Here is a 14,374-nt window from a genome sequence, read left to right as displayed (position 1 = left end):
TTAGAACAGTGAGTCAGTCTTGTCAAGCAACAGTGGACGAGCTAGGAAGCCAGCCTTCGAGATCTGGGTTCGACTTGAGGAGGACCGCAACTGTGGCAGCGACCCGGTGAGTGCGGCGTATCCGCAAGTCTTGAGTTCGAGTGCAGTGGACTGTCTCTGGAAGTCTTGAGTTCGATATACTGTGAACTTGAGTGAATGAGCTAGAAGAACTAGCCAAGACAACGAACTGTGAACTGAGAACTGACAGTTTTGTTTTGTAAATAGTGCTTTGTGATCATTAGTTGAGATTAGCAGTACATTGTTGTTCTCAATAATCCAAGTGAATTGTCATTGTCGTCTGTGGAGTGCAATAACGAATACTGTGTTGCTGTGTGTAGAGTGAAATGCCCATTGTTGACGGGAGTGTTTAAATTCAGTTATAGAAAGTCATTATTGTTGTAAATAGAAGTAACATTGCAGTGTAGGCTTTCACGGCCGGAGTCTATAGATCTAGATTCATTTTCCGGGCTGAGAGGCCGTGGTCTATTGGTTGGTTTTATACCAGACGTTTCGTCTGCAACTGCGGCAGACATCTTCAGTGGAGTGGTATCCGAGGTCGCAAGACTCTTCTCGGCGTACCTAGTTGCCTCATCAGTTGCCTCAGGTACGCCGAGAAGAGTCTTGCGACCTCGGATACCACTCCACTGAAGATGTCTGCCGCAGTTGCAGACGAAACGTCTGGTATAAAACCAACCAATAGACCACGGCCTCTCAGGCCGGAAAATGAATCTAAAAGTAACATTGTTGTGTGAAATAAAATTCACAATATGTATTAATTTTAATATTTGATTTTGAACACGTTTAATGTTACAGTAACAGAATTATATAGTCCACCACTTTGGAGTAATGGTTAGCACGTCTGGCTATCGTCAAATTCTAGTTGGGACAACTAACGTATTTGGGTTTATCCGTGGTATTCCCTCAACCAATTAAAGCAGAATTGTAGGGTAACATTCGACATTGGACCTCGGACTCATTTCGCCATTATTAATTCGCATATTATCATCCATACTATAACCCGGGTTAAGTTCACGGTGCGGCATGCTGTACTTGTACAAGAGCGTGGCCGTTCGGCTACGCAGTCATTCATAGGAATGAAGTGGTAAGCACAATAAGCATCAGACTGCAGTGTAAGCCTTCGGGTTCCTCCTCCGTACAAGAGAAATAAAAAAAATATATCATTATATTGCAAATAATGAAAGTAGGTGGAATACAATTTTTATAGGTATTTATTAGATTTTGGACACATTTAAAGAATTTATTGTTATGCCATGCAGTATTCAGAAAAAGAATGGTTAACATTATACATACACCTGAAGGTTTTGACTTACTAATAGATCTATTAACGAAAGGGGGACAGAAAAGGAAAGGCTAATCTGTCTTTCGACACGGGCTCAGAGTTCGCTGCCTCGAGTTCGAACTATGAGTGAAGAGACCGTAAGGACCGCGGGCAGATTTAGTGGGCTTACTGCTTGAGAAGTACTCGGCTTCAGGCCCGCGCACATCTCTAGTCCTAGTGACTTGGACGATTCAGCTGATGCTATTTCTAGGCGTTGTCACATTAGTAATGCTGTCTATTTCAGTCCTGTAGAGCGGTTTGTGTTCAGTCATGATTCTATCTGATACTTACTGCTAATACGGCAGAGTGGATGAAATTGTGAACCAGGCCTGCAGCCAGGTTGCAGGATTTCAATCCTAGGTCTTCTGCTACACCTGGAAGGTACATTATGTGCCTTTACATTCGTAACATTTATTTGCGCTTATTATCATGTAAAGTTTTCTAATTAATAAAGATAAAACAATAGCTATCCCATTTTCTTTAAATAATAAAAGTAATAAACCAATTTCATCTATACTATAAATTAAAATGCATAATTCTGATTGTTCCAATATAAATTGCAATTATTGTTCAGTTATGAATGATGTTAATGAGGTTAAATATTAGATATAATTATTGATAATCATTTAAAATGGAATAATCATATTCATTATATTTGTAATAAATTACGTAAAACATTGCTACTTTGTTGTTCTAAGAAATATTTTGTCACTTAACTGTTTACGTGTAATTTATTTAACATTATTTCAATCTATATTTATGTATGATATTACAGGTTGGGGTGGAACTTATAAATCCAACCTTTATCCGTTAATTTTACTACAGAAAAAAAGTATTAAAAATTTGTTTAAAAAAGCAGAAAGATTACCCAACTGAATTGTTGTTTAAACATTTCAAAGTTTTCAACATTAAACAAATGTATTATTTTATTTTATTAAAATATTTTCATAGAAATTTTAATAACCTTGAAAGGTATATACATAAATGTAGAACTAAAAATATGTATTCTCTGCGTTTGTCTGAACCAAAATGTAAAACCAATGCAGTTTTTTATCATAGCATGAGTCAAGGTCCCAGATTATTAAACAAATTTTATTGCAATAATATTTCAACCACGAATCCTTTTCAAATTAATAAAAAAATAAAATTCTATTGGATTTATAGTTTGGGTTTAAACATATTAAACACTATTTAATCTGTATTCACTCTCAATATTAATTTTATTTTTGTCTGTATTGGAATCCCCTCCTGAGCACGAGTCTTACTCATTCAGAAGTGGGCTAGTTCATCTTTCATTATATTTATTAATTTGTATTACTAGCAATAAAAATAAATAAATTAATTAATTAAATAAACAAAAATATAATAAACCAGTCTTTGTGTTTTATAAAAAAATTAATCTCGGTTTGAATTTTTGTTAACATTTATCTACGAAATAATTAGAGTTTACATCTTTAACCCGACGGGTCTCGCACATATTTTCCTAGCAAAAATGATCACTCCGTGTCTGTCAGGCCGAATGTAGATAAAAAAAGAGATGGTCTTAAGGTTATTATATGTTTTTCTTTTTAGTAAATGACAGCTCAACTTTGTTTCTACATTGGAACCAGAAAATGTAAATTATTGGCTCTCGATCTCAGAAACCCTACAGGCATTTATAGGGGCAGGGCATGATTGCACCCTACGGTCAGGTAGGATGCAGCAGATAAAAAAGGGTCCTTGTTTTGTGGGCATAGTTGCGCCCCGTTTCCATCAGGTAGAGAAAAGTGCATGGCATAGTTGCGCCCCGATGAAATAGGTAGAGAGAAAAAGGCATTACGGGAACTCGAGCCTCGTAATCAACCAACCTTATGAATCATTCCACGCTAGTTATAACAAATCATTCTACCAAGAACATCCCAACCTTCCAGTATTTTTAACTGTTTTAAAAGATATACAAACAAAAACATATATAACTTTGAACAGCTTAAATTTGAAAAATTACTGCAATAATAAGACATATCGTGAAAGACTCCCTTTTTTAAACCACATGATCGAGGACTTCAGAAGTGATAAAATAGACAGATACATGTTCTTAAAAAAAATGTAGCTACCACTATAATATTTTAAAGTAATTCATTTATTTTTATGACAGTCACTTCCGTGTGTACTATACCCATCAGGGCGCAACTATGCCATGTCCATTCTGCTACCTGATTTCTTCGAGGCGCAACTATGCCATGTCCATTGTGCTACCTGATTTCTTCGGGGCGCAACTATGCCATGTCCATTGTGCTACCTGATTTCTTCGGGGCGCAACTATGCCATGTCCATTGTGCTACCTGATTTCTTCGAGTCGCAACTATGCCATGTCAATTGTGCTACCTGATTTCTTCGGGGCGCAACTATGCCTTGTCCATTCTGTTACCTGATTTCTTCGGGGCGCAACTATGCCATGTCCATTCTGCTACCTGATTTCTTCGGGGCGCAACTATGCCATACCAGTTTATAGACGAGGTTGACGATGTAATGTCTGAGAGGCTTACGGAGGAAACTGCAGACGCTGATATTAATTCTTTCCATTAGCACACATGTAGGGAAGAGTAGCATAAATCGCACCACTGCTAGTTTAAAACAAGTTACTGTAGTAGCGTAGCATCTAGTGGTATTGTTACAATCTACCATATGAACTTCCACCATGTCACTTGATTTCTGCCACTTCTTTGTGTCAGCAGCGTGGTGATAGTGTATCTAATATAATCGCTCAGGTGGATGTATATTTAGCTAACATTTTGTAACTAAATAACGGACTTGTATGCAAAGGAATCCATAATCTTTAGATGTTATTGGTTAAAAGAAATATTAAAGAACATTTAACTTAGTAGGATTTTCGAACATGTGGTGATTATAGGCTAGAATGAAGGAAATAATAACTTATGACGTAGTTTCTTAATTCGCACCACTTTGTAGGTGCCTAATTCGCACCGGTGCGATATGAGCAACTGTAGCAATTCTAGCCGTACAAAAGAAGGCCCAAAAATTTTAACTGAACGAAGAGTGCATCAAGTGGGTGCAATGTCAAATGGTGAAAAGGGCGTTAATACAACAAGTGTATGTTGTACAAGCGTAGCAGATATTTCGTGCCACCAATGAAAAATTTTAAACGTCAAACAGTGCATCCTACATTATCAGTTGATGTTCTTCCAGGATCGTGAGTTGTCTGCTCTGATTTAGGTTACATCAGCAGTGAACTATTTGTCGAATAGCTCAAACCTGCCATAGAAAAAAGTGCTGCTTCTGTATATCCACCTATACGAACAATTCCAAAAATTTAGAAGCTAGATTATCTCGGGAAAATGATGTGCTCCTATTTCAGCTTCCTCGTCATAATACTCAGAGGCCCAGCCTTTAGATGTTTCTATCTTCAAATCATTTCAGACAGCTATATCATGAAGCAGTTCTTAGGTGGCTTCGAGATAATCGTGGAGAAAAGGTGACGCAGTTTACAGTCTGAACTGCCTGGTGAAGCACGTGGCAAATGTGTAGCAATAAAAAACGCATTCAGGAAGTTTAAATGTTAGGTAATTTATGCTCTATTTTTTCAATTTCATTTGAAGCTACGTTATTCTCTTAAATTAATTTCAATAAACTTCTAATTTGCATTTATTACATTATTCATTCAAGTACTGTTCAATATGTTCAATATTAAAAGCTTTCCTTCATCCTGTTCCCTGCAGTTAAAGAGGTGCGATTTAAGAAACCGCAGGTGCTATTTAGGAAACTAGTTGCCTAAATGGCACCACTGAGAAGTGTTTCGAAAATGTCATTCTACTTCAAAAATAATAAATCAAGTTCAAGGATTCTTTTTTACATGAACGGTAAATGTTCTGGGAATGTATTTCTGTAAAGGAATGCAGAAAATAAAAATTGTATTGTTCAATAAAAATTATAAATGCTAAAGTGGTGCGATATAGGCAACCTTATCCTATGTGCGAAATGTGGGAAATCACAAAGAAGTTTGGTGTGACACAGTGAAAAAATTACCAATTCATAATCACATCGAAGAAGAATTCTAGAATGCAGAAACATGACAGTTGTATCAGGACGTAGGCCGCTCATGCAGATTCAGCAAACTAACCTTTTGCGTGAAATTGCGCTCCGTCGGAAGCTTCATCACAAAATGATTTGGCAATATCATTCAATTCTTGCTGTATAAAATATTGTCGGCATTTCTTTTCGAAGACACGCGGCTTCAGATTTCCATTCCCATCACACTGAAATTATATAGAACAATTCATTTCTGACACGATCTCTTTCCACTTTTTCATTTATTTATTTATTCTGTATAAATTAGGATCATGGCGATAAAATTTCATATAAATTATCACAACAATAAATATTGTGAATCAAAGCGGTGTGTTTTCCGGGTGTAGAAAGTAGGGACTTAACATTTCCTTAAGAAACCTATGTCCAAAAAATGAAGAAATTATTTAATCAGTGGATCATGATTAAAAATTAGAAGATTTTAACAATTTATAAAACAAGAGAACGTCAGACATTAATTCAGTAACCGTGAATTACGTTAATTTGCTTTACAAATCATTACGATTGCTATTTAATGCTTCTTGTATATACAATTCTACTAATAAGTGTAAAGCGGCATGGAAAATTATTAATGATAATAGATCTTATGGTGGTGGAAGTAATTATATTAATCTTGAATCTGAGGATTTTAATTCTTATTTTGTTAACTCGATCACAGCACTCAAAAATAGTGTAAATAGTTGCACTCACCAGTCTTGATCTTTTTTGGTCAATACTAACATATTTGCAATAAACTAATATGCAACAATTTTCACCCGGAAAAAAATATATAACGCATAGCCTATGTCAAAAGTTTCCAATAAAAAATATGTAATAATTTATTTGAGAAAATTAACTTCATATGCAGATGAAATTATTCGGGATCATCAGTGTGGTTTTAGGTGTAATAGATCAACTATTGAACAGATATTTTGTATTCGACAGATAATGGAGAAAAATGGGAGTATAAGGGTACAGTGCATCAGTTATTCATAGATTTCAAAAAGGCATATGACTCGGTTAAGAGAGAAGTTTTATATGATATTCTTATTGAATTTGGTATTCCCAAGAAACTAGTTCGATTACTTAAAATGTGTCTCAGTGAAACGTACAGAAGAGTTCGTGTAGGTCAGATTCTGTCGGATGCGTTTCCAATTCACTGCAGGCTAAAGCAAGGAGATGCACTATCACCTTTACTTTTTAACTTTGCTCTAGAATATGCCATTAGGAAAGTTCAGGATAACAGAGAGGGTTTGGAATTGAACGGGTTACATCAGCTGCTTATCTATGCGGATGACGTGAATATGTTAGGAGAAAATCCACAAACGATTAGAGAAAAACACGGGAATTTTACTGGAAGCAAGTAAAGAGATAGGTTTGGAAGTAAATCCCTAAAAGACAAAGTATATGATTATGTCTCGTGACGAGAATTTGTACGGAATGGAAATATAAAAATTGGAAATTTATCTTCTGAAGAGGTGGAGAAATTCAAATATCTTGGAGCAACAGTAACAAATATAAATGACACTCGGGAGGAAATTAAACGCAGAATAAATATGGGAAATGCCTGTTATTATTTGGTTGAGAAGCTTTTATCATCCAGTCTGCTGTCAAAAAAACTGAAAGTTAGAATTTATAAAACAGTTATATTACCGGTTTTTCTTTATGGTTGTGAAACTTGGACTGTCACTTTGAGAGATGAACATAGGTTAAGGGTGTTTGAGAATAAGGTATTTAGGAAAATATTTGGGGCTAAGAGGGATGAAATTACAGGAGAATGGAGAAAGTTACACAACAGAGAGCTGCACGCATTGTATTCTTCACCTGACGTAATTAGGAACATTAAATCCAGACGTTTGAGATGGGCAGGACATGTAGCACGTATGGGCGAATCCAGAAATGCATATAGAATGTTGGTGGGGAGGCCGGAGGGGAAAAGACCTTTAGGGAGGCCGAGACGTAGATGGGAAGATAATATTAAAATGGATTTGAGGGAGGTAGGATATGATGGTAGAGACTGGATTAATCTTGCTCAGGATAGGGACCAATGGTGGGCTTATGTGAGGGCGGCAATGAACCTCCGGGTTCCTTAAATGCAAGTAAGTAAGTAAGCACTGTGCCTGTATTGAAACTTAAACTTTGAAGAAATTAGAAGACGTTTATGTACTTACTCAGTATTTTAACACACTTACCATGCTTTGTCTCTCGCACATACATTCCTCCGCACACTGAAACATATATTTTTTCAAATGTTAATACATTATTTTCATTTTGAAGAGGCGGTGTAGACCGATAAGCAATTGAATAAAGTGAATATAGGTTTAATGTGTCCGTGTGTTTGCTTATCTTGTAATGTGTAATCTTATATTATTAACTAAGCCACATTTATTGATAGCATTAACGTTTTCGGCAATTGGTTGCCATCATCAGATCATCACAAGTATCATATTATACACGCTAAATACTAAATACAAATATTAGTTGAATGAAGTAATATTCGGGCAAACAAACTTCGTTACCACTTGACTTGTTGAGTGTTACATTATAATTAGATGCGTCCTGACTCAGGTGTTTACATGAACAATATTTTCATTTTGTCATAAATATTGAAATTGAACACAAAATTGTGACATAAAATAATTAGTAGACTTCGTGGAATTGCCACGAGAATCGTAAGATTTACTACGCACGCAGTATAGACTGTATGAGAAGGGGGTCGTGCAACGCATGGAGTTTGCCTCTGATGTAAACACTGAGCAGTATACTTCGGTTACAATGAAACCTGTGTCCTGCATTCAAGAAATATAATGAATGATCATTGAAGTAGGAAATGTCTAAACGTATAAATACACAATTATTTTATAGTGAGATATATATTAACTCTTAAAATTTAATGCAATATATTCACATCATCCTTGAATATGTGCATTCCAGTAAAGAGTTTACGTAAATTTTGAGCGACTGTAAAGTGAACCTCCTCCGATGGTCACTCAAACAGTTTTTATATTGGGAAAATGTACGTTCAACATCACACGATGTAATACTGTAGGTGCATTTTTGAAGAACGGAAAGTTACTACTTTTTAGTACACCAACTTCAGACGTCTTGTCTTGACCTGATAGTATTTATAATACGAAGTTGTGAATAGGCAGAATTTTTAGCAATAATGTTCAACTTACATTTCACTTTTTCTGAAATTAGTGAATTGTTATTTTGGGTAACGGCTTGTGATACTTTATGCACTATATTAAGGGCTTCTGAGAGTTGTAGTTTAGACGATTCTAAGACGGTGATGCTTTTGGACACGATTTTAAAATTATAATCAATGAACTTAATATCTTCCAATAGCTGTTCAGAAGCAATGAATTTACAGCTGCAACAGCGGAACTGTCTGTGCTATCCAATGCATCAATTACCTCCATTATTTTTCCGTAAAATTCTGCATAATAATTAACAGCATCCAACCACGTTTTCCAACGGGTCAAGACTGGCTGTGGGGGTAAGGGTATTCCAGGGACAATTATTTGGAACAGCAACACTCTCATTGTAGTATGTTTGATTGAATTCTTATCTGCACTGAACAAATGTTAAGCTTTGACTATTCCAACCACAGTAATGCAGAAACATGTGCTTACATAGGTATACATTAGCTGTAGCTGCTATATCTATTTGGACCGGTCACAACTCTTAACATGAACTGCTTATACTACGAGACCGGGCGGTCGCTCACCTGCTCTATACTACCGTACATCGGCAACCTGATTGCATGCTGCGTGTGGCAATTCAACGAAGTCTAATAATTACATATGTTATTGAATTCTTCTTGTGGAAGTATTATGTTCCATATATTGTATAAGTTAAAACAAGCAGGTTACGAACATACTTAATGCAAAATAATTGCTGTGTTTGAAAAATTATGTTGTTGAAATTACATATACATATGTAAAGTAATCACCCGTGGTATTGCATTTTATCATAACATGTTAAAATTGAACACACAATAAATAAAATTGTGACGTGAAATGATTACATATGCTATTGATTCTTCATGTAGGAGGAATTATGTTCGAACGTCAGTCTCAGCTGAATAACTGATCTGATTATATCACGTCAACAACAACACTGCACCGAAACCAGCTGACTGATCTTCGAGATGTGACAACGAAAACTGTACCACATTTAACTCTCCTTCAGCTCTATTTCAATAATTTTAATATTTATTACCATTTTAATTTCATGTCATTGAGCCTAATGGCCCGTTACGATCTCAAAAAACTTTTTAAAAGAATTCCAAGTGTTCTCTTCCATCCTGGACTGTAGGTAGAAATGTGACGAGGATGCGAATATAAGTTTAAAACAGGAAATTAGTATTCATGTACTGATTACATTATTAGGTAATTATAATAGCAATTAATTAGATCCTAGTTATTATGTGAAACTGTATAAGTTAAGGAGAAGGTACGTTTATTGTATCCTAACTAAACTCACATGTCTGAAAAATAGAACTACGAGAAGCATATCAGCGTAATGGGTATACCAGTCTATGTATGGAAATATGATAATTGTTCGGATTGGATATTATCTTATGCTTAATTCTAACAGGAGTTATAACAAAAAGAATACTCACGTATGCAGCTTGAAGGGTTTCTTTTGATTTATCGCATTGGAATTTTTCTGAAATAATGAGTTAATATTATTTCTTTATTTATTTGGAAATTCATAAAAGAAATTTATGCTCGACCATGCCGAAATGCAGTAATTATACACCTGGTTGCAGCCCTTTAATGGAACTCATTAACGTACACCTATTCATTAAAGTTCAGGTGTTCCACCAATCAGAAAACATTATTGTAGCAATATGAAAGCGCAAGTATAGATTATTCTCGGATATGCAATCGGAAGACAACTAGCGAAACGTCACGGAGGCTGGAAATCCAATGCTGTCGCAGAAGGTTATGTTCTGTTACTATAATAATTAGCGTTAATTGTAAGTTATATTCAAATAAATTCAATTTGTCATCTCGGTTTTCACTGTCTAAATTTATTTCAAGGTTACCGTATATGAAGATTAATGTTTATTTTACTCTCTAGATTATATCAAGGTCAATGACATTTGTGTCTCGGAAAAAATCAATACTTTTGCGTCTACGCACATCTCACAATTTACGAGATATTGCACAAGGTCAGTTCCGCTCCCCAGTCAGATAAGAATAACATGAATACTTATGAATAATTTCAAGTTAGAAATATGGTCGAGCATAAAAAGTCGTATGAAACTTGCTTGCGCTCGTTTCAGAAACATACTGGCATCTTAATTACTACCATAATAGGCTCGTTGCATAATGTATTTCATGCGACCGATAATATAAAACTTACTATTTCTCATAGAATTGTAACACTCCCTCCGAAGTTTAGCCCTTTTCTTCACCATATCTCTGTTGAAATCTCCGCAGCATGACTGGAAAACGTAAATACAAAACAAACTGTTAATAAATGCACATTGCTTGCGATCAGTTCCGAAGTGAAAGGTTCAGATTTGAACCAGGTGTTCGGCATGTTGGAAGAAGATGAAAGTTCCCACAGGCGTATTTTCAAAAAGAAGTAAATGCGATGTGAATGAACATTGTGAGACATTCTAAGGACATTCCCAGCAGAAGATACGCTGAGTACCTTAAATATGGCAGTGTTGCACATAACGTAATACGTGCTGCTCGAAAATGCATTGTTGTCTAGTCTCCTCACCACACCAAAGCTGTGATGGTTCTATGGGTACAGTCTGGCAACACAGCCTTTATCTATGCTAGGATTTCAGGTTTTTGTCGCGCACGATCAATCCCAGAATGGAGCTAATGTCTTACTGATAATATACTCGGCACTATCAGGCTAAGAAAGTACTCTAATATGGTGTCATAGAAGTATAGATAATGTACCATTTCTTCAAAGTCTTCATCGTTACGCCGTGTTCTTGACAAATGAGCAGCGGTGAAGGGTTGGAGTCCGACATTAGACAACAGAAAAACTTTAAGTCCGGCCATATCCACATCCAGGGACGAGGAATGTTCTGCAATGAAGAAATAGATCGTGTAATGTACTGTATGTTTGTCAACTTCGCGACAAGAATGTTCAGAAGATTTAAATATCCGTGTAGGCATATTTTTATCTTTTTGTTATTTATATGAAATGTTATTTCATAAACATTCATATATGTAAGTGGTTACTTGCTTCATATAACTCTACTTGCAGAACAACTATAACGGTGTTTTAAATTATTACTACGTAGCTATACTAACTTCCCATATACCCGTGAATAAGGAATGATAACAGATCACACATTAAATAAATTAGTCCTATAAGGTTATGGGGATCCTGAAAAAAATTACTGTGGGTTCGAAAGAGAGCAGGGTCTTAAATAATCTTTTATATCTGTCAAAGTCAGGTAGAAGAAGAATTGAATGATGGAAGTGGAATAGGAAGAGGACTACAACAAGGATACCCTTTATTACCTACCCTGTTCAAAGTCTACTTGGAGGATTTAGTGAGGAACTGTTTTCAGAAGATGACAGGAGTGATAGTAGAAGGAAGAAAAATGAAATGTAAGATTTACTGCTGATAGAGTGTTGTTAGTAGATGCTAAGCGATATGTTCCTGAGCTATATAGTTTATACATCTTGATTACACAGCTGTTAACACTGTATAACTTCGGAATATGTATGATAAGAACTTTCTTGTGTTGAATATTATTAACGTACCTTGTTAACATGTTTCGACCTATTTTCGGTCATCTTCGGATCTGGTCGTTGTTGGTCTTGGCGCCTCTTGTTTCTTGTGTGGGTGCGTTCGTAGTGTAGAGTCAAAGAGTGTATGTATTTTTAAATTGAGTTGTGTGTTGAGAATGTCGTTGGAGTGTGCACATCTAACCAAAAAGCCAGAACTCAACACACTAGAACAATATGAAATATACACACGAAAACACATCCCAACGATATTTTCAACACACAACTCAATTTCAAAACACATACACTCTTTGACTCTACACTACGAACGCACCCACACAGGAAACAAGAGGCGCCAAGACCAACAACGACCAGTTCCGAAGATGACCGAAAATAGGTCGAAACATTTTAACAACGTACGTTAATATTTAACACAAGAAAGTTCTTATCATACATATTCCGAAACTATATAGCTTATTCAACAATTATATTCCGGGTCTTAATCCAGTGCACCGGTCTTTGACCGTACATGCTTTCCAAAAGAGATCTCAGTTGTGGGTAGTAAGGATGAAGATAAATGCATATAATAATAATGATAATAATAATAATAATAATATAATAATAATAATAATAATAATAATAATAATTTATTTATTTAATCTGGCAGAGCTAAGGTCAGTAGACCTTCTCTTCCTCCCAGCCAGACTCTAATTCTAATTGAATACAATTGGCTTACTGTAGTTATTACCCTACATTAATAATTTTTAGATCCGTGGTAGTCAACACTAGCTGAAATGGGTAAAGGATAAGTAGTGCAACGTAATATGCCCCATCGTGCAGCATGCAGGGGGATAGAGCATACTTATCAGCAGCTACGGATGCACCATAGTGCAATCTCTTATCCGCGGGTAACAGACGCGAGCCCAACCGTAAAACAGCATGAAAGTGAATAATGAAAGTTAGATAAGTAATATTAGTGAGACAATAAAAATAATTGTAAGAAATGGCAATAATAATAATAATAATAATAATAATAATATGATTATGTCTCGTGACGAGAATTTTGTACGAAATGGAAATATAAAAATTGGAAATTTATCCTTTGAAGAGGTGGAACAATTGAGATACCTGGGAGCAACAGTAACAACTAATGTAAATGATACTCGGGAGGAAATTAAACATAGAATAAATATGGGAAATGCCTGTTATTATTCGGTTGAGAAGCTTTTTATCATCCATTCTGCTGTCAAAAAATCTGAAAGTTAGAATTTATAAAACAATTATATTACCGGTTGTTTTTTTATGTTTGTGAAACTTGGACTCTCACTTTGAGAGAGGAACATAGGTTAAGGGTGTTTTAGAATAAGGTGCTTAGGAAAATATTTGGGGCTAAGAGGGATGAAGTTACAGGAGAATGGAGAACGTTACACAACACAGAACTGCACGCATTGTATTTTTCACCTGACATAATTAGGAACATTAAATCCAGACATTTGAGATGGGCAGGGCATGTAGCACGTATGGGCGAATCCAGAAATGCATATAGATGGTTAGTTGGGTGACCGGAGGGAAAAAAGACCTTTGGGGAGGCCGAGACGTAGATGGGAAGATAATATTAAAATGGATTTGAGGGAGGTGGGATATGATGATAGAGATTGGATTAATCTTACTCAGGATAGGGACCAATGGCGGGCTTATGTGAGGGCGGCAATGAACCTTCGGGTTCCTTAAAAGCCAGTAAGGAAGTAATAATAATAATAATAATAATAATAATAATAATAATAATAATAATAATAATAATATTGGAAATAATAGTAATAATGAGATTTTAAATATTTATTCTGTGAGATATATCGTTCTTAATTCCAAGGTGTGACGTAAGGATACTTTGAAAGTTTGAATAATGTTGGACGAATGTTACTCTTGTGTTCCGTCTGGGACGAAAAGTCGTAGAACATTTTAAATCTCGTCTAATTTCGTGAAACATTCTGAGGGATTTGGCTTCCTATACCAAGCATTGAAAAAGATTTATTCTACCTCAAAATAGTTCTATCATGTCTGTAACCGCTTGCTTTGTACAATAATAAGAGTACTGATGATGTTCCCTTCACACTTGGTACTCACCTGAGAACCCCAGCACTCCTAGGGACACTACTGCGACCACGAAAAGAGACTTCATCGTGAATGCTGAGTAAGTCTCGACCTGCAAGCTTTTATACAT

General features: G+C 35.7%; 1 protein-coding gene across 1 annotated transcript; it reads right to left on the bottom strand.

The window, feature by feature from the left end:
* Nucleotides 1-14,374, bottom strand: LOC138697081 (uncharacterized). Its single transcript, XM_069822677.1, has 8 exons — nucleotides 14,278-14,374; nucleotides 11,371-11,501; nucleotides 10,817-10,898; nucleotides 10,068-10,114; nucleotides 7,633-7,668; nucleotides 5,496-5,631; nucleotides 1,670-1,752; nucleotides 1-156 (listed from the first exon to the last, which is right to left on the bottom strand). Exons 1-8 carry the CDS (start codon nucleotides 14,372-14,374, stop codon nucleotides 1-3), a joined length of 768 nt encoding a protein of 255 aa, XP_069678778.1.

The sequence above is a fragment of the Periplaneta americana genome, chromosome 3, assembly GCF_040183065.1.
Source record: "Periplaneta americana isolate PAMFEO1 chromosome 3, P.americana_PAMFEO1_priV1, whole genome shotgun sequence".
Lineage (NCBI taxonomy): Eukaryota > Metazoa > Arthropoda > Insecta > Blattodea > Blattidae > Periplaneta > Periplaneta americana.
The sequence above is the reverse complement of the archived record's forward strand: the minus strand, read 5'-3'. Positions and strand labels throughout refer to the sequence as shown.